Consider the following 20,894-nt stretch of genomic DNA (forward strand, 5'->3'; position numbering starts at 1 on the left):
TTGCAAAGGAAGGTGGTGCAGATAGTCTATGCTCTTAAAAATGGATTTAGGGATTTTGCAAAGGGAATTAGCCATGACATACAGCAGTTCGGGTAGATATATAATTTTAAGGACATTGGCTCGTCCCATAAGGTCTAGGGGTAATTCATTCCACTGTTTGGTCTGAGTCTGCAATCAGAGTAGTAGGGAGCCTAAATTATTGGTTATATAGAGAGATAATGGCAGTTGAATTATAACTCCTAAGTACCGAAATGAGGTGGCTATTTGCAGATTGGAGTCTGGTTTGATTTCCGAGGTGAGAGCTTGATCTAGGGAAAAGAGGATTGACATGTCCCAATTCACTCAGAATCCGAAGTCGTCGCCAAATGTATTAATGACAGCTAACAGATTGGTAAGGGTCAGCTAGGTAGACTTGTGTGTCATCTGCATAAAGCGATATTCGTTCCTCTATGTCATTTATGGGGAGACCTCTGATGAGCCGGGAGCTATGGATCCGAATCGCAAGGTGTTCCCTGGCCAGGGCGAACAGGAGGGGAAATAAAGGGCAACCCTGCCTGGTGACTCTGGTGATAGGGAAGGTAACTTGAGAATTAATTTGCATCTGGGTCAGTGGCAGGGTATACAGGATCCATATCCGGGCTATCAGTCGGGGGCTGAATCCATATCGTTGCAGTACTTGAAACAGGTATGGCCATTCACGCTGTCAAAAGCCTTGCAGGTGTCAAGGGACGTGATAACCCGAGTGGGTGGGCAGTCATAATAAAACAAAGCCTCTCTCATTGAGGGGGGGAGCACTCCTTCTTTCAGGGCTTCATTATATGTATTAAGTAGGATCGGACTAAGAAGATGTTGAAAGTGTGTGTACCATTCAGCTGAAAACCATCTAAGCCTGGCGTCTTATGAGTCGGCAGTTGTGAAATTGCAAGGGAGAGCTCCTCCACGGGGAGAGATTCATCTAGCTCTTCGCGGTCTTGGTCTGACAGTTGGGGGAGTGGTATTTTAGTTAGTCATCAAGTTGTGTCTCCGAGTATTGAGCCATGGAGGTATAGAGTTCATGGTAGAAGTTTAGAAAGTCGTTTGTTATATCTTGAGGTACATGACTGATGTGATCCTCAGAGACCAAGATCCTGGGGATTGAGACAGGGGGGCTGTCAGGTCTAGTAAAATATGCAAGTAGGTGACACGCTTTGTTACCATGTTCAAACGTCTTCTGGGTGACCTAGAGCATGCGTTTTTTTTTGTGAGGTCTAGCAAGCGGAGTTCGTACTCCCTGTGACATGGAGTTAATGTAGATGTACCGGGGTTTTGGGCGTAAGTCGCCTCTGCCATTAGTAATGCATTTTCTAGTTCCTCAGTATGTAGTTAACCTTTTTTGTGTAGGATACCAGTAATAGATATGAAGGTTCCCCTTAACACTGCCTTGGAGGCTTCCCAGGAAGTGCTGGGTCCATTGGAACCCCGATTCACCCACCAGTAGTCAGTGATGCCCTTCTGGCATTCACAACGTATGATCTCATCCAGCAGCCAGTGAGAGTTCAGTCTCCAGACCCGAGGGCCTACTCTTGGCAGGAGGAGGAGGTCAACAGACATAGGTGCATGATCAGAGATCCCACGAGGCAAATATGAGACTGACTGGACAAGAGGAATTACCTCTGCTGGGGAAAATGCCAAGTCTATGTGAGACATAGTATGGAAGGAGTCAGAGTGACAGGAAAACTGTTGGTCATCTGGGTGCTTCCATCGCCTTAGCTCGGTGAGGTCCTATACCTGGGTCCAGTCAACAAATGAGGGGTAGGCTCTGCCCCTTCCCCGCAAGCGGTCTATAGCAGGATCAAGTACAGCGTTAAAGTCGCCTATAAACAGTAGGGGACCGGGGGTCTGGACAATAGTAAGAGAGATATGTGGGAGACAATTTCTGGAGAGAACGGGGGAAGAACATATACGTCCACCAGTGTAAAAACTAGGGAGACTATATAAAGGGTAATTATAATAAAATGTCCTGCGAGGTCTGTTTTTGCTAATATCATTTCTGCTGGGAGGGACTTTGCTATTAAGATTGAAACCCCTCGAGAGTAGGTGGCATGATATTGGGTAGCTAGCCAGGGACGTTTAAGAGTCTGTGATGTAATATCAGTAAGGTGGGTCTCCTGCAGACAAATGATATAAGGTTTATATTTTTTTAAATGGGAAACCACTAGGGACCACTTGTGAGGTGAGTTCAGACCCCTGACATTCCAGGAAATTAATTTTATCGCATCACCCATATATAGTCTTATCTAACATAATATCATTAGGAGAGTAATTAAACATTACAGCATACCACAGTGTCCATAGGAGCATAAAAAAAAAAAAAACCTGAAAGAACAGACATTCTCATCTTCCCTAACTTAAGATGAGACTGGTGCGCCAAACATCCCCCCCTCTTTCCACTCCTCGACAGAAGAAGATGATTGGGGTCTGGTACGCCTGACCTTGGCAGGGACCACAACTCCGTCGTCAGAGCTATCTGTCATGGAGCCGCTGTCGTCTACAGGATCGTATTCTGAGCCTGAATCTGACAGATGAGTGACTTTCTCTTCACTATCTGTCAAGCTCAGAAACATGTAGGCCTCTTCACTAGTGTACCTTCGATTTGCCATTTTGGGCTCTAAATTTAGTGGTACATTAGTGAGACTCATAGGTCAAAAAGCTCATAGGCTGTCAGCGACTGTATCAAAATGCTACCAAAAAAACTGTTAGCGATCTCAGGGATCAGACCTGACTCTGCAAACGCTGCAGTTATGTGTTTAGTGTTTTGGAAGTGACAATGATCGATCGATACTGCACTTGGGTGGGCTGGGCTTGGGGGGGCGGAGGGGCAAAATGCAAGTGCTAGCAGGTATCTGGGCTGATCCTGCTAAGACTGCGTTTTTGGGAACCCTAAACCCTAGTATAGATCTGATCAGATCAGCTATTGATCCGTTCAGATACTATACCACTAAGGGAGGTGTATGCTGTGTGCGTGGGTGTTAGCAGTACTGGCACTAACCTGACGCTGCCTGGGGCGATGCAGACCCAATCTGACCCTAAAACCTAACTTATATCACCCGCCGGGCGATCAGGGCATTAACCCTTTATTCGGTAATAAATGGTGTGTGCCCTGACACTTCAAACTAACCAGTGTCACTCGTAACAGTTATACGGTGATCACTGGTGAAAGGTTTAACTAGGGGGCAATCAGGGGGTTAAAAGTATATGGGGGTACCTGACGCTATAAAAAGCTGGCGGCGAACCTAAATACTTACCTGCCTAACTTGCGTCCCCTTTGACACTAATACAGAAATCATAAAAAAGATTGCTTATTGACACTGGTGACGGGGGGGTGATCAAGGGGTTAAACCTTTATTGGGGGGTTAGGGGGGTACCCTAGACCTAAAGGGGCCTAACGCTAACTGCCCTACCAGTTATAACAGTCACAAATGACACCAATGCAGTAATCAGTAAAAAACAAAACAAAAAAAACTGCTATTGGTGTCACTGTGACAGGGGGTGCAGGGGGGTGATTGAGGGGTGAAAAGTGTGCCTGCGTGTTCTACTGTTAATTAGTGTTGGTGTAGTCTTACTTGATGTCTTCTCTCCTGGGTGTCGGAACGAAAAGACTGACACAAGGGGAGATGACATCACTTCCTCTGTTTACATTACAGGAGCGGAGAAAGGATTCCATTCGCCGGGAGCGATCGCAAGGGGGTGGCTATGAATCAGTGGCCTCCCCCTGAGCACGGATCACTCCCGGAAGGATGCCGACCTCCTAGGGCCGCTGCAGGGCCATCTGATTCCTCCTGTATTGAATTGTATTGTAACTGTACTGGTTGCCCTAACGTTGTAAAGCGCTGTACAAACTGTTGGTTCTATAGAAATCTTGTATAACAATAATAACTGTGTTTCATGGGAATAAATGAGGAGTCTCCTGTGCAAGAAGAACCTAGCCAGGAGACATCTGCAGCAGCAGTCACACAGCTCCCAATGGCCTGCACAGTGAAGATCATGGAGGGGTGATGACCACCAAGTATAAAATTTGGGGGTTCATTTAAAGAATAACTACTAAAAGTAAGCCTTAAAGTGCAATAAAACATAAAATGCAGGTAGAATCCACCTTGAACTAATCTCAAATCGGTAACAGTGAATACCGATTGGTTGCTATGGTTAACTAGACTTTATACAATAAAGATGCATATATGGGCTTTTGTTACAAAAACAAAACAAAACAAAAAAACAAAAAACAAAAAAAACAGGGTTTATAGTTCCAGTTTTACTTTTACTGTACACTAGATGGCAGTATGAGCAATATAAGTGTTTGAAAACTTGAGAAAAGAAAAGTATGATGCTGGATAACATCTAATCATAAAATCTGCCCAAGCCTTTAGTTAAAGACACATCTTCGAACACTTCTGACCAGAAATACTCACAGTTCACTCACATTATTGTAGCATTTTGTTTTGTTGTGAAATGCAAATGAAACACTTTTGTCAATCAACCTAGTAATACTTTATTAGTCATCACACAGTGGGAAATACAACTGACAGCTTTATATTTTCTATGTTTTATTACAAAAATTGATTATACAGATAAAACTCCTGTATAAACACACTATTTAGTACATATACCTGGTCTGCTAACCATGCATGTTAAAATCAAGAACACTTGATTTACAGCATTAGGTTTACTCTTAAATTTCAATATACAATCTATATGTATGGCATCCTGTATTGCTTTAAACTACAAATATATACTGCACTCTTATTAAAGCTGAACTCAAATTTTATTTTTTGTTTTTTAGTTTCTTATATAATATACCTTCCGTTGAAATGCAGTAAAATATCTATTATCTTACTTGATATACAAATATATGTTGATTCTACAGTTGAATATGTCTCCCTTCATTAACCCATGACGAACAGTTTTTGCAATTTCACAAAAAGTCTTATACTGTCTACCCATGTATTATAAAATCATCTTGATACTCTTCTGACATGGTAATACTCTATTTATTCCAGTATAATTACCTAATTCTTTCAAATCTCCTTACACAATATTATCTCCCTGTATACCTTAAGAAATTTGGGCTATGCCCCATCCCCCACACCTGGTTAAATCCATTCTTCTCTGTAGATCTGACACACATAGGCATGCAACCAACATCCTAATCCCTACAGCATCTATAACATAGCAGTGTTGAATAGGGTGATAATTTCTAATCGGATTTATTTTATTGATTTTATGACATTATTATGTTAACTAAAGGCAAAGCACTTTTGCTAGGTAATTTCCAGCTGGCAAGGGGATTTTTCCATACCTTAGTGAATGAGGTGAAGCTCTGCTGATTTTCATTATCCAATCATGTACAAGCAATTTTTTATTTCTTTTGTTTTCCTTGCATGCAATTTGGGTATTCTTTGCAAATGTAATTCTCACCACATTCACTAAGCTAACGGAAAGTTCTCTTGCAAAGTGAACTTTCCCCTGCAAAATGACCAGCCTAACCCCTATGAGTCATCCCTTGCCTATATACCTATTTGTTTGTCACTGGCCTAAAGGTGACCAGAAAAAACAAGCAACAGATCTGAACATGAGTCATGTTGGATTAACTAGGAGGTAATGATTTCCAGAGCCACCAATAAGGGGGTACATCCTGGACCCTGCACTCTGAACGTAGTGCACTTCTCAACCCTGCACGCTGAATGTAATGCACTCCTGAACCCTGCTCTCTGCACTCTGAATGCAACACTTCTGAACCGTTCACTCTGAATGCAATGCAATCTTGAACCCTGCACTCTCAATGTAACACACTTTTGGACAGTGCACTCTGAATGTAACGCACTCCTGAACCCTACACTCTGAATGTAATGCGCTCCTGAACCCTGCACTCTGAATCTAATGCGCTCCTGATCCCTGCACTCTGAATGTAACGCACTGCTGAACCTTGCACTCTGAATGTAGCGCACCACTGAACCCTGCACTCTGAATGTAATGCACTCCTGAACCCTGAATGTAAAATTTCTCAACCCTGTACTCTGAATGTAACGCAGTCCTGAACCCTGCACTCTGAATGCAACTCACTCCTGAACCCTACACTCTGAATGTAACCCATCCTGAACTCTGCACTCTGTATGCAACACACTCCTGATCCCTGCACTCTGAATGTAACACAGTCTTGATTCCTGCACTCTGAATGCAACACACTGCTGATCCCTGAATTCTGAATGTAACGCACTCCTGATTCCTGCACTCTGAATGTAACTAAGTCCTGAACCCCGTACTCTGAATGTAACTCACTCCTGAACCCTACATTCTAAATGTAACACACTTCTGAACCCTGCACTCTGAATGCAATGCAATCCTGAACCCTGCACTCTGTACATAGCACAATATAGAACCCTCCACTCAATGTAACACAATTTTGGACCCTGCACTTTGAATGTAATGCACTCCTGAACCCTACACTCTGAATGTAACGCGCTCCTGGACCCTGCACTCTGAATGTAACGCGCTCCTGATCCCTGCACTCTGAATGTAACTCACTCCTGAACACTGCACTCTGTATGTAACGCAAACCTGAACCCTGCATTCTGTACGTAGCACAACCCTGAATGCAGTGCCCTGTGCATAGTGTGCTCCACAACCCTATACACTGCACACTCCTCAACCCTGCACCCCGTACATAGTGCACTGCTGAATTCTGCACTTTGTATGTAGTGCATTCCTCCATCCTGTATGTAGTACATCCCTCAACTCTGCACTCTGTTCGCAGTGCACTGCTTAAAACCTGCACTGCACTGTAACGCACTCCTCAACTCTGTACATAGCGTACCCCTGAATTCTGAACTTTGTGCATAATACACTGCTGAACTCTGCACTCTGTATGTAGCTCACTCCTGAACTCTGCTTTTTGTATGTAGCACACTTGGAGGGGGGGGGGGGGGGATAGTGAGTGGTGTGATGGGAGCGTGATAGAGTCCCTGCACCTAATCTCTGATAAAAAAGCCCTGTAGCCGTAGGCCTCATTTACACTAGTATTTGTAATTGCTCCCCCTTCTACTGCATAAACTTGAAGACAAAGCTGCATTTTGTTTTGAGGCGGGGTCAGGGTGGGAGTCGAGAATGAGGTAGAAGGGGGGCCCCCCCCCATCAGGTAGGCTGTATGGACCCCCATGATTGTACACAGGTTTGTTTAATGTCATTTATAGGCAGTTGCGTTTATAGGCTTTTCTTTGAAGGCAAAAAAATTAGTTCAGATGCCGAAGTTTATGACATTTCAGGCGCCAAACACGGTAACTCTCATTTAGTTTACAGGCATTTTTCATTTTTGGCTATTTTGAAAAAAATAATGTTTTTTTCAAACGCTTCCAAATGCAAACGCAGCATGTAAACACAGCAAAACTGACATTTTAAACGTGGATTACTATCTGTCAAGTTAAATCGTTCAGGAGAGGTTGTAAAAACATCTCATGTACATTAAGCCTCATGCCTAAATTGGACAGATTTCTATGCCAGGACCCACACAGTAACAAAGTCCTTGCAATAGAACTAAATCTTGCCTCACGGCACCCAAAATGCAGAAACCTGTAATTAACTTCTTCAGATCCGTGCTATAGAAAAAAGACGGCTACAGCATGGGCCTGCTTTGCCAGGAGGGCGTCTATTGATGTTCTCCCATGCCCGAGCGGCCTGCGTGCCTCCTGCAGGGCACGCGCGATGCACTCTGTGATCAGCGAGTCTGAGACTTGCTGGATCACAGATCGGAGTAAGGGGTCGATCCCGACCCCTTACCACGTGTTCAGCTGTCAGCCAATGACAGCTGATCATGTGATGTAAACAGAGCCAGTAATTGGCTATTTTTTCTCTTTGCACTGACAGCATGAGGATATAAAAAAAAGCCAATCACCGGCGCCCGTGAGAGGGACATCAGTCCCGATCACAGAGAGCTGCCGCCAGCTCCTCAGTGCCCAACTGTGCCACCTGCCAGTGCCACCTATCAGTGCCCACAGTGCCACCTATCAGTGCCTATCAGTGCCTCATATACAGCGCTGCACTTCAGTGACCATCAGTGCCGCCCATCAGTAACACCTATCAGTACCATCTATCAATGGCCATCAGTGCCGCCTTATCTGTGACTATCAGTGCCGCCTTAACTGTGACTATCAGTGCAGCCTATTGGTGCTACCTCATCAGCGCATATCAATGAAGGAGAAAAATTACCTGTTTGCAAAATTTTATAACAAACTATGAAACATGATTTTTTTTTTCTTCAAAATTTTCCATAATTTTTTGTTTGTTTAGCAAAAAGTAAAAATCCCAGCTGTGATTAAATACCATCAAAAGAAAGCTCTATTTGTGTGAAAAAAATGCAAAAAATTTAATTTGGGTACAGTGTAGCGTCACCACGCAATTGTCATGCAATGTGCGTCAGCACTGAAAGCTGAAAATTGGACTGGGTAGGAGGGGGGGGGGGGGGTGTTTAAGTGCCCAGTAAGCAAGCGGTTAATGGAGTTGCTCTGTATGTTTTATATTGAGACTGTTCCTAGCTCATAAATTAACCAATCCTCAAAAAAAACACATCAAAATAATTCATATTAGACAAATCTGTCTGTATTCCTTTTACATATTTAGCAGTCTAAGATCATATAGATAATCATGTGTATACCAATGCACACTATTCTACCAGCAGACAATTTGACTTCCTCAGTATAGCAAATGCTGTGCTTTTTCAATGTCTCAGTCCTTACAACAACCACTTAAAAGACAAACTTTAGTCAAGTCTCCACCACACTCAGCATTTCTACAGCAGAACTAGGAACTTGGTTTACTCCTCCTATTGCATACAATTTATTTTTCAGGACAATACAGGCACAGGCACACCGTGGCGTTGGCATTGGGCTTAGACTTTCCCACCGGTTCTTCAGAGGATGGAATATTTCAGCTGTTTCCAGGACTGTTGGTTGGTTTCCTGTGTGAATTGATCATTAAAATGATAAAAATCGTGATCATAGTATTTTCATTCTCTTTTTATACAATTATCAATTTATAAAAAAACTAATTTTAACCCATTTTCTTGAATAAAGTCCCCCTTATCAGAGAATCTTTTAGACTTTTTAGAGTTGTTTTCCAGTGCTGGTGCGAACACGCCCTAAAGCAGTTTCATAATGTACAAAAAAAAATGTTCAGTAGTACAGCATTCACCTATATGTGTGGCAAATGCCACGGATCACAGTTCCCCTAGGTTTAGCACATTAATGAGCACATTAGAGAATGGTCACCAAATAAGGTCCTTTCTTCAAACAATATCTATCCCCACCTCCAGTTCCCAAACATCCAAGGACTATCCCTAAGGCTGAGCTTGCTGCACGGTAGGGATGCTAATCTGCCCCCAGATAAATCCAGCAATTTATTCTCTGTATTCTGTCACACAGTGCTGGGACAAGGTCATTTGGTGCCCAGAGCGAGGATAGCAAACTGCACCCCCCCCCCCCCCCCCACACACACACACACACACACACACACACACAATATTTTCAGTCCAGCAGCACAGCATTGGAGCTCATTGTGGCAGTCAATAATTGCTTAACCTGCTATCCTCTAGCCTGCAGAGGCAGTATTAGGGCTAGAGGATAGCAGGTTAAGCAGTTCCTTATGGCTCAGTCCCTAGGATCAGTAAAGGATAATGGCCTACAGGCCCTCTTACCAGACTCAGCGAAACTGCCACAATGATCCCTCTAGCTAGATGTTTGCTCACTCTGTGTTGCTCAGGGCGACTCTGGTCAGTAGTGTAGCATGTCTGTACCCTGGCAGTGGCTCAGCGTTACTCTTTCTGGTGGTTTTGGTTAGCAGCGTGGCTCTCTGGTGGCTCTGGTTAGAAGCATAGCTCTCTCTGATGGCGCTGGTTAGCAGTATGGCTCTCTGGTGATTCTGGTTAGCAGCGTGACTCTCTCTGGTGTCTCTGGTAAGCAACATGGCTCTCTCTGGTGGCTCTGGTTAGCAGCGTGGCTCTCTCTGATGGCGCTGGTTAGCAGCGTGGCTCTCTCTGGTGGCACTGGTGAGCAGCGTGGCTCTCTCTGGTGGCTGGTTAGCAGCGTGGCTCTCTCTGGTGGCGTTGGTTAGCAGTGTGGCTCTCTCTGGTGGCGCTGGTTAGCAGTTTGGCTCTCTATTTAGCAGCGTGGCTCTCTGGTGTCTCTGGTTAGAAGTGTGGCTCTCTCTGGTGTCTCTGGTTAGAAGCGTGGCTCTCTCTGGGGGCGCTGGTTAGCAGCGTGGCTCTCTCTGATGGTGCTGGTTAGCAGCGTGGCTCTCTCTGATGGCGCTGGTTAGCAGTGTGGCTCTCTCTGATGGCGCTGGTTAGCAGCGTGGCTCTCTCTGGTGGCGCTGGTTAGCAGTGTGGCTCTCTCTGGTGGCGCTGCTTAGCAGCGTGGCTCTCTCTGATGTCACTGGTTAGCAGTGTGGCTCTCTCTGGTGGCGCTGGTTAGCACCGTGGCTTTCTCTGATGTCACTGGTTAGCAGCGTGGCTCTCTGGTGGCGCTGGTTAGCAGCGTGGCTCTCTCTGATGGCGCTGGTTAGCAGCGTGGCTCTCTCTGATGGCGCTGGTTAGCAGTGTGGCTCTCTCTGGTGGCTCTGGTTAGCAGCGTGGCTCTGATTAGCAGTGTGGCTCTCTCTGGTGGCTCTGGTTAGCAGCATGGCTCTCTCTGGTGGAGTTGGTTAGCAGTATGGCTCTCTGTGATGGTGCTGGTTAGCAGCATGGCTCTCTCTGGTGGCGCTGGTTAGCAGTGTGGCTCTCTATTTAGAAGCGTGGCTATCTGGTGTCTCTGGTTAGAAGCGTGGCTCTCTCTGGTGGCTCTGGTTAGCAGTGTAGCTCTGATTAGCAGCGTGGCTCTCTCTGGTGGCTCTGGTTAGCAGCGTGGCTCTCTCTGGTAGTGCCGGTTAGCAGCGTGGCTCTCTCTGATGGTGCTGGTTAGCAGCGTGGCTCTCTGGTAGCGCTGGTTAGCAGCGTGGCTCTCTCTGGTGGCGCTGGTTAGCAGCGTGGTTCTCTCTGGTGGTTCTGGTTAGCAGTGTGGCTCTCTCTGGGGGCCTCTGGTTAGCAGCGTAGCTCTGGTTAGCAGCTTGGCTCTCTCTGGTAGTGTGGTTAGCACCGTGGCTCTCTCTGATGGCGCTGGTTAGCAGCGTGGCTCTCTGGTGGCGCTGGTTAGCAGCGTGGCTCTCTCTGGTGGCGCTGGTTAGCAGTGTGGTTCTCTGGTGGCTCTGGTTAGCAGCGTGGCTCTCTCTGGGGGCCTCTGGTTCGCAGCGTAGCTCTGATTAGCAGCGTGGCTCTCTCTGGTGGCTCTGGTTAGCAGCATGGCTCTCTCTGGTAGTGCTGGTTAGCAGCGTGGCTCTCTCTGATGTCACTGGTTAGCAGCGTGGCTCTCTGGTGGCGCTGGTTAGCAGCGTGGCTCTCTCTGATGGCGCTGGTTAGCAGCGTGGCTCTCTCTGATGGCGCTGGTTAGCAGTGTGGCTCTCTCTGGTGGCGCTGGTTAGCAGCGTGGCTCTCTCTGGTGGCGCTGGTTAGCAGTGTGGCTCTCTCTGGTGGCGCTGGTTAGCAGCGTGGCTCTCTCTGGTGGCGCTGGTTAGCAGCGTGCCTCTCTCTGGTGGCGCTGGTTAGCAGTGTGGCTCTCTCTGGTGGCGCTGGTTAGCAGCGTGGCTCTCTGGTGGCGCTGGTTAGCAGCGTGGCTCTCTGGTGGCGCTGGTTAGCAGCGTGCCTCTCTCTGGTGGCGCTGGTTAGCAGCGTGCCTCTCTCTGGTGGCGCTGGTTAGCAGCGTGGCTCTCTCTGATGGCGCTGGTTAGCAGCGTGGCTCTCTCTGATGGCGCTGGTTAGCAGCGTGGCTCTCTCTGGTGGCGCTGGTTAGCAGCGTGGCTCTCTCTGGTGGCGCTGGTTAGCAGCGTGGCTCTCTCTGGTGGCGCTGGTTAGCAGCGTGGCTCTCTCTGATGGCGCTTGTTAGCAGCGTGGCTCTCTGATGGCGCTGGTTAGCAGTGTGGCTCTCTCTGGTGGCGCTGGTTAGCAGTGTGGCTCTCTCTGGTGGCTCTGGTTAGCAGCATGGCTCTCTCTGGTGGAGTTGGTTAGCAGTATGGCTCTCTGTGATGGTGCTGGTTAGCAGCGTGGCTATCTCTGGTGGCGCTGGTTAGCAGTGTGGCTCTCTATTTAGCAGCGTGGCTATCTGGTGTCTCTGGTTAGAAGCGTGGCTCTCTCTGGTGGCTCTGGTTAGCAGTGTAGCTCTGATTAGCAGCGTGGCTCTCTCTGGTGGCTCTGGTTAGCAGCGTGGCTCTCTTATGGCGCAGGTTAGCAGCGTGGCTCTATCTGATGGCGCTGGTTAGCAGCGTGGCTCTATCTGATGGCGCTGGTTAGCAGCGTGGCTCTCTCTGGTGGCGCTGGTTAGCAGCGTGCCTCTCTCTGGTGGCGCTGGTTAGCAGCGTGCCTCTCTCTGGAGGCGCTGGTTAGCAGCGTGGCTCTCTCTGGAGGCGCTGGTTAGCAGCGTGGCTCTCTCTGGAGGCGCTGGTTAGCAGTGTGGTTCTCTGGTGGCTCTGGTTAGCAGCGTGGCTCTCTCTGGGGGCCTCTGGTTCGCAGCGTAGCTCTGATTAGCAGCGTGGCTCTCTCTGGTGGCTCTGGTTAGCAGCATGGCTCTCTCTGGTAGTGCTGGTTAGCAGCGTGGCTCTCTCTGATGTCACTGGTTAGCAGCGTGGCTCTCTGGTGGCGCTGGTTAGCAGCGTGGCTCTCTCTGATGGCGCTGGTTAGCAGCGTGGCTCTCTCTGGTGGCGCTGGTTAGCAGCGTGGCTCTCTCTGGTGGCGCTGGTTAGCAGTGTGGCTCTCTCTGGTGGCGCTGGTTAGCAGCGTGGCTCTCTCTGGTGGCGCTGGTTAGCAGCGTGCCTCTCTCTGGTGGCGCTGGTTAGCAGTGTGGCTCTCTCTGGTGGCGCTGGTTAGCAGCGTGGCTCTCTGGTGGCGCTGGTTAGCAGCGTGGCTCTCTGGTGGCGCTGGTTAGCAGCGTGCCTCTCTCTGGTGGCGCTGGTTAGCAGCGTGCCTCTCTCTGGTGGCGCTGGTTAGCAGCGTGGCTCTCTCTGATGGCGCTGGTTAGCAGCGTGGCTCTCTCTGATGGCGCTGGTTAGCAGCGTGGCTCTCTCTGGTGGCGCTGGTTAGCAGCGTGGCTCTCTCTGGTGGCGCTGGTTAGCAGCGTGGCTCTCTCTGGTGGCGCTGGTTAGCAGCGTGGCTCTCTCTGATGGCGCTTGTTAGCAGCGTGGCTCTCTGATGGCGCTGGTTAGCAGTGTGGCTCTCTCTGGTGGCGCTGGTTAGCAGTGTGGCTCTCTCTGGTGGCTCTGGTTAGCAGCATGGCTCTCTCTGGTGGAGTTGGTTAGCAGCATGGCTCTCTGTGATGGTGCTGGTTAGCAGCGTGGCTATCTCTGGTGGCGCTGGTTAGCAGTGTGGCTCTCTATTTAGCAGCGTGGCTATCTGGTGTCTCTGGTTAGAAGCGTGGCTCTCTCTGGTGGCTCTGGTTAGCAGTGTAGCTCTGATTAGCAGCGTGGCTCTCTCTGGTGGCTCTGGTTAGCAGCGTGGCTCTCTTATGGCGCAGGTTAGCAGCGTGGCTCTATCTGATGGCGCTGGTTAGCAGCGTGGCTCTATCTGATGGCGCTGGTTAGCAGCGTGGCTCTCTCTGGTGGCGCTGGTTAGCAGCGTGCCTCTCTCTGGTGGCGCTGGTTAGCAGCGTGCCTCTCTCTGGAGGCGCTGGTTAGCAGCGTGGCTCTCTCTGGAGGCGCTGGTTAGCAGCGTGGCTCTCTCTGGTGGCGCTGGTTAGCAGCGTGGCTCTCTCTGGTGGCGCTGGTTAGCAGCGTGGCTCTCTCTGGGGGCCTCTGGTTAGCAGCGTGGCTCTGATTAGCAGCATGGCTCTCTCTGGTGGCACTGGTTAGCAGCGTGGCTCTCTCGTTTTAGCAGCGTGGCTCTCTCTGATGGCACCTGTTAGCAGTGTGGCTCTCTCCGTTTAGCAGCCGGGCTCTCTCTTTGGCTTCCCCCGGTACACTCCTCTCTTTCTGTTTCTGTCTTTTGGAGCAGTTTAAAGTATGTCACTCATTCAGCTTGTTTTTGGCTTCCCGGTGTCTCTCTCTTTTTTCCCTCTCTGGTGGTGCTGGTTAGCAGTGTGGCTCACTCTGGTGGCGCTGGTTAGCAGCGTGGCTCACTCTGGTGGCGCTGGTTAGCAGCGTGGCGCTCTCTGGTGGCGCTGGTTAGCAGCGTGGCGCTGGTTAGCAGCGTGGCGCTCTCTGGTGGTGCTGGTTAGCAGCGTGGCGCTCTCTGATTAGCAGCGTGGCTCTGATTAGCAGCATGGCTCTGATTAGCAGCGTGGCTCTCTCTGGTGGTGCTGGTGAGCAGCGTGGCTCTCTCTGTTTAGTAGCGTGGCTCTGTTTAGTAGCGTGGCTCTCTGTTTAGTAGCGTGGCTCTCTCTGTTTAGTAGCGTGGCTCTCTCTGTTTAGCAGCGTGGCTCTCTCTGTTTAGCAGCGTGGCTCTCTCTGATGGCACTTGTTAGCAGCGTGGCTCTCTCTGGTGGCTCTGGTTAGCAGCGTGGCTCTCTCTGATGGCACTTGTTAGCAGTGTGGCTTTCTCTGGTGGTGCTGGTTAGCAGTGTGGCTCTCTCTGTTTAGCAGCAGGGCTCTCTCTTTGGCTTCCCCCGGTACACTCCTCTCTTTCTGTTTCTGTCTTTTGGAGCAGTTTAAAGTATGTCACTCATTCAGCTTGTTTCTGGGTTCCCAGTGTCTCTCTTTTTCCCCAGCAGAGTACATGCTGGGAGCTCTCCTGTGGAGAGAAATGAGTCGCCGATCTTCTGGGACTACATGTTCCATGATGCTCCACTAGTCTGCTGTGATTGGCCCTGTGTTGTGGCCAGTAGGGAGGGAAAAAGAGCGGGCAGAAAGCTGGGCGGCGAACTTAATGAGATCTATCTCTCCTCCTGCACTGCTGACAGGAGAAAAGGGGGTGAGTGGGGGAAACATGCTGACATCCCGCAGCTCGCCTCTTCCCTGTCACACCGCCGCTCGCACAGCTTCACTGATGATGGGGGTGGAGGGAGGGGGGCTTGACAGCACCCACTACAACTGCCAGCTTTCTTTATGGTGTCACCCGGGTGCCATCCTGCCTCCGGCCAGCCTCTCAGTGTGTGACGCTGGGCAGGGAATACCAAGTGCCTGTAAGAGGGTGTATCTCCACTGACAGGGGAGTGAATAAGTGAAGCGCTGGTCAGTTCTAGGCTTGTGCCGGGTGCAGGAGCACACTCGGCACATCATTGCAGATGTAGGTATTAGCGGCTGGTGTGTCCAGACAGTTTTAGAAGCACATAGCCAGCACTTCACATGCGCCCTCTTTCCTCCAGTACATAGTACCGCCCAGGGCATCTGCCCCTTCCTTCCCCCCTTGTACCGGCCCTGACGTCACATTGTGTACTATCACCACTGAGAGGAATAAGAGGAAACTATAATGTGTTTCTCTTCCGCTTCTATACACACCATGCTGGGGAGTTACTGGGTGCAGGTGAACCCACTGTAACCTATCCCCACCATGTGAGAGTGGCAAGTAGGCTGCCTTTAACATACCTAGTTATTACCAGCTGGGATAGTCCTCAGTTGTTTGGGAAAAGAAAGTGGGTGGAGGGAAATAGGTGGTGGGGAAAGAAAATGAGAATTGTATACGTTTTCATGATTTACTATATATTATTATTATTATTATTATTATTCAGGATATATGAATTATATATATGAATTAAAACAATGATGGATAATGCACAAGGTATATTTTAAACTTTGTTTCTGAACTAGTTAGTAAATGACCGCTTTGTAAAAAGAATATTTATACAGTGCCTTGAAAAAGTTTTCATACCCCTTGATATTTTCCACATTTTCTCATGTTACATTCAAAAACGTAAAGTTTATTTTATTGGGATTTTATGAAAAAAAAAAAAAATTTAATCGACCAACACAAATTGACACGTAACTGTGAAGTGGAAGGAAAATGATAAATGGTTTTAAATTTTTTTTTTTTTTTACAAATAAATATCTGAAAATTGTGGCATGCATTTGTATTCAGCCCCCTTTACTCTGTACTCTGATACCCCCTAAATAAAATCTTGTGGAACCAACTACCTTAAGACGTCATTAATCAATTAGTAAATAGTCTACCTGTTTGTATTTCCATCTCAGTATAAATACAGCTGTTCTTTGAAGCCCTCAGGAGGTTTGTTAGAGAACTTTTTTTTTTTAATCAACAAAAAGGTGTTTATTGATGAGAGCACAAGGCATTACCAATTTATACACGACAAATATATGCCAATTTGAATGCATGTATCTAGAGTACCAGCAGTCCTAATTTTTCACTCTATTATAATTGTACAGTCAATACTGTTATCATACTCCTTTATAGATAGGATAATGTTGCATCCAAGTTCTCACTCTAATTATAGAGAGGGTAGTAGTAAGAACCACAACTAAAATAAGAGATAAACAAAAGAAAAAGAAAAAAAACATTAAATAATAATTAAATATTAATAATTACTAATAAATAAACCAACCATTGACATTTCACCATGACTCAGACCCATCAATTATGTATGACTCTCCCTGTGGTATGGTAGCATATGAGATATACCTTAATTTACATAGACCTTCATCCATCTATCCCATTAGTAGCCTATCCAGGGCCATCTGGGGTGGAGCCACTTCTGGGGAGCCCAGCCAGTTCTGCCATATATTTGTTTGGTGATTTTCTATGCTGGTAGGTGTACTTTTCCTGGATAAGAGTGGTATTAACCATTTGTATCCATTTTGCCTCCTTTGGTATATGTGCGGACAGCCACAAACAGGCAATACGTTTCCTGGTCAAGTATAGAAGTCTCGTAAGGGCAATGTATATTGGTGGAAGGTACATGTCCTCATCTAGGCTGCCCAGTAAGCACAGCAGTGGCTCCAGCCCAAGCTGGACCTGAAAAACATTATTTATTCTAGCAATAACATCGCTCCAATACCTCACTAGTTTGGGGCACCTCCAAAGCATATGAATGAGATCAGATTGAGTTTGATTCTCATCACTCCACCTCTCCATATAAGAGCCCTGAACTGCGAGTCCATGCGCTGGAACCAATATTGTGGTATCCAGAGAGGAGCATTGTGTGAGATATATAACAGCTGCAGCGCCCAGATAATTTTTTTATAAGATTAATACGGCCAGTCACCGACAGCGTCAGCATACGCCAACTCGCTTGTTTCTGCTGGAATTTTTGCAATAAAGGTTTGAGGTTTAGGGCTATGTAGTCCCGTGTTTCCCCAGTCACCATTATCCCCAAGTACTTAAATGACAAAACCACCTCTATGTGGGGCACGTCTTCCGGCAAAGATGCCGGAAATGGATCCAATGGTAACAGGGCTGATTTATGCCAATTGATGGAAAATCCCGACAGCTGTCCAAACTGTTCTATTAGTTACATTACTGCTCTCAGAGAGCGGTCAGTGTCTTCCAATTATAACAACGTGTCATCCGCATATAAGGAAGTCTTTTCCTCCCCCAGTCCTTACCATAGTCGCTAACGGCTCCAATCCAAGGGCAAACAGCAGGGGTGACAACGGACACCCCTGCCGTGTGCCTCGAAACAAAGGGAAGGACTCCGATAGGGAGTCATTTATCCTCACTCTAGCCACCGGCGCAGCATACAGCAACTGCACCCAGGAGATAAATTTATCTCCCAGACCAAATCGCCGCAGAACCTCCCACAGATATTTCCACTTGACGCTGTCAAAAGCTTTGGCAGCGTTGAGGGAAAAGATGGCGCTATTGCCCGGGTTGTCAACTGGTATCTGGGTATTGTGAAACAGTCTTCAAATGTTCAGTGCCGTGGATCTAGCCGGAATGAAGCCAGACTGATCAGAATGGACCAGCTTAGTCACAACTCTGGGAAGTCTAGTGGCCAGTACTCTAGCTAATAGTTTGATGTCCGCGTTGAGCAGAGATATAGGTCTATAGGAGTCTGGCTGCAGTAGGTCCTTTTTAAAAGGTTGGCATTTTTAAAAGGTTGGGCAACAGAGTATCGCCATATTTCCCATATGTCAAAGTGGGTAGACCATCAGCCCCCGAGGATTTATTGTTAGTCATCTGTGCTACCACCATTGTCAATTCTTCCAATGTCAGTGGTGAATTAAGTCCAGCAAGTCCCGGTTGTGTTACACTGGGAAGAGAGCATTGGTCCAGAAAGTGGGCTAATTTCTCTTGTGTGGGGTGTACCTTGGATGTATACAAGTCTTTAAAGAAATGCGAAAACACTTCAAGTATGCTAGTCAGATCCGTAACTGTCTCTCCGTCTGTGTTTTGAATGACCTCTATATGGGTCGAGCTCTGCTGGTTTTTAGCTATCATAGCTAGTAAATGACCTGTGTTTTCCCCTTCATTAAAATATTTTTGCTGTAGTAAGAATCTCTTGTTCTCCACAGCTGATATAGAGACTTGCTTGTATAGGGCCTGTGCCTCCTGCCAGCTGCGTTCTGATTCCTATGAGGGTACTGTTATGTATCTCTCCTCTGCCCTAGCCGCCTCATTCATCACCACATTCTCCCACTCCTTAGTTTTAGTTTTGATTGCACTGATCTCCTTAACAATTAGCCCTTGTACACACGGTCGGACATTCCGATGGAAAATGTCCGATCGGACCGTGTTGTCAGATAATCTGACAGTGTGTGGGCTCCATCGGACTGTTTCCGTCGGAATATCCGACGGACCAAGTTTGAGAGCTTGGCTATAAAACTTTCTGACAACATGATCCGATCGCGTCAGTTCCAATCGTGTGTAGCCTAGTCCGACGGACAAGGTGCCACGCATGCTCACAATAAAATTCTGAGACGGAAGCACTTTGTCAGGTAAAACTACCGCTCGTAATCGATATAGCACATTCGTCATACTGCAATGTTAAAAATTCTTTAACCACTTGCCGACCGCCGCACGACGATATACGTCGGCAGAATGGCACGGGCAGGCATATGGGCGTATATATAAGTCCCTGCCTGCCCGCGGGTGGGGGGCCCGATCGGGCCCCCCCCCGGTGCCTGCGGCGGTCGGCATTCCTTCGAGAGCGATCCGGGATGAGGGGGCGGCCATTCATTCATGGCCACCCCCTCGCGATCGCTCTCGACGAATGGAAATCCCCGGTGACATCACTTCCTCTCCTGTAATGTAAACACAGGAGAGGAAGTGATGTATTCTCTCCTCCGTGTCGGTATTTTTCGTTCCGACACGGAGGAGAGCGGATCGGTGAGTTGCACCAACACTCTACACACACAGTAGAACATGCCAGGCACACTCACACCCCCCCTTTACCCCCCGATCACCCCCCCAATTACCCCTGCCCCCCAGTCACAGTGACACCAATGTCATTTTTTTTTTTTTTTTTTTTGCATTGGTGTCATTTGTGACTGTAATAACTGTTAGGGCAGTTAGAGTTAGCCCCCTTTAGTTCTAATGTGCCCCCCTAACCCCCCCCAATAAAGGTTTAACCCCGTGATCACCCCCCGTCGCCAGTGTCACTAAGGCTGGGTTCACATTGCAGCGGTTTATGAGAACGAATGTGATTCGCACCGCACTGCAGTGCAAATCACATCCGATCTCTGTGCGATTCGAGTTCAGCCATTCGCCGCACCCGCCGCACCCGCCGCAAATTCGCACGGGACCCTTTTTTTGGCCCGCAGCAGAATCGGATCGCATGGGTGTTCACACCATGCGATCCGAGTTTGCAGATCGCACTGCGATATGCGAACTGATCTGGGGGTGTCAGTAACATTTCACTGACACTCCCAGCAGTTCGCATAGGGCAGTGTGAACTGCTGCCGGGAGGCATGCGATGCGGGAACCCGCCGCGGATTCGCGGCGTTTCCGCATCGCTCCAGTGTGAACCCAGCCTAATAAGCGATCATTTTTCTGATCGCCGTATTAGTGTCACAGGTGACGCTAGTTAGGCAGGTAGGTATTTAGGTTCGCCGCAGCTTTTTATAGCGCCAGGGACCCCCATATACTACCGCATAAAGCCCCCTGATTGCCCCCTAGTTAACCCTTTCACCTGTGATCACCATATAACTGTTACAGGTGACGCTGGTTGGTTAGTTATTTTTTTATAGTTTCAGGGCACCCGCCATTTATTACCTAATAAAGGTTTAACCCCCTGATCACCCGGCGGGTGTCATTTGTGACTAATAACTGTTAGGGCAGTTAGGGTTAGCCCCCTTTAGTTCTAAGGTACCCCCCTAACCCCCCCAATAAAGGTTTAACCCCGTGATCACCCCCCGTCGCCAGTGTCACTAAGGCTGGGTTCACATTGCAGCGGTTTGAGAACGGATGTGATTCGCACCGCACTGCAGTGCAAATCACATCCGATCTCTGTGCGATTCGAGTTCAGCCATTCGCCGCACCCGCCGCACCCGCCACACCCGCCGCACCCGCCGCAAATTCGCACGGGACCCTTTTTTTGGCCCGCAGCAGAATCGGATCGCATGGGTGTTCACACCATGCGATCCGAGTTTGCAGATCGCACTGCGATATGCAAACTGATCTGGGGGTGTCAGTAACATTTCACTGACACTCCCAGCAGTTCGCATAGGGCAGTGTGAACTGCCGCCGGGAGGCATGCGATGCGGGAACCCGCCGCGCATTCGTGGCGTTCCCGCATCGCTCCAGTGTGAACCCAGCCTAATAAGCGATCGTTTTTCTGATCGCTGTATTAGTGTCACAGGTGACGCTAGTTAGGCAGGTAGGTATTTAGGTTCGCCGCAGCTTTTTATAGCGCCAGGGACCCCCATATACTACCGCATAAAGCCCCCTGATTGCCCCCTAGTTAACC

General features: G+C 48.3%; 1 protein-coding gene across 6 annotated transcripts in view; it reads right to left on the reverse strand.

The window, feature by feature from the left end:
• The window catches only part of KLHDC8A (kelch domain containing 8A), a 358,281-nt gene that overhangs the window by 230,516 nt on the left and 106,871 nt on the right, over positions 1-20,894 (reverse strand). Inside the window, exon 6 of one of the 6 annotated variants that reach the window (XM_077481301.1) lies at positions 4,501-8,983. The exons of the other annotated variants lie outside the window; for them this stretch is intronic. Within the exon in view, the coding sequence (XP_077337427.1) occupies positions 8,790-8,983 (194 nt within the window). The 3' untranslated portion in view covers positions 4,501-8,789. Of the gene's footprint in view, positions 1-4,500; positions 8,984-20,894 lie in introns of those variants that run through there. 6 annotated transcript variants of the gene reach the window in all.

The sequence above is a fragment of the Lithobates pipiens genome, unplaced genomic scaffold (assembly GCF_037356315.1).
Source record: "Lithobates pipiens isolate NorthernLeopardFrog02 unplaced genomic scaffold, aLitPip1_a1.2 Scaffold_16, whole genome shotgun sequence".
Classification (NCBI taxonomy): Eukaryota; Metazoa; Chordata; class Amphibia; order Anura; family Ranidae; genus Lithobates; species Lithobates pipiens.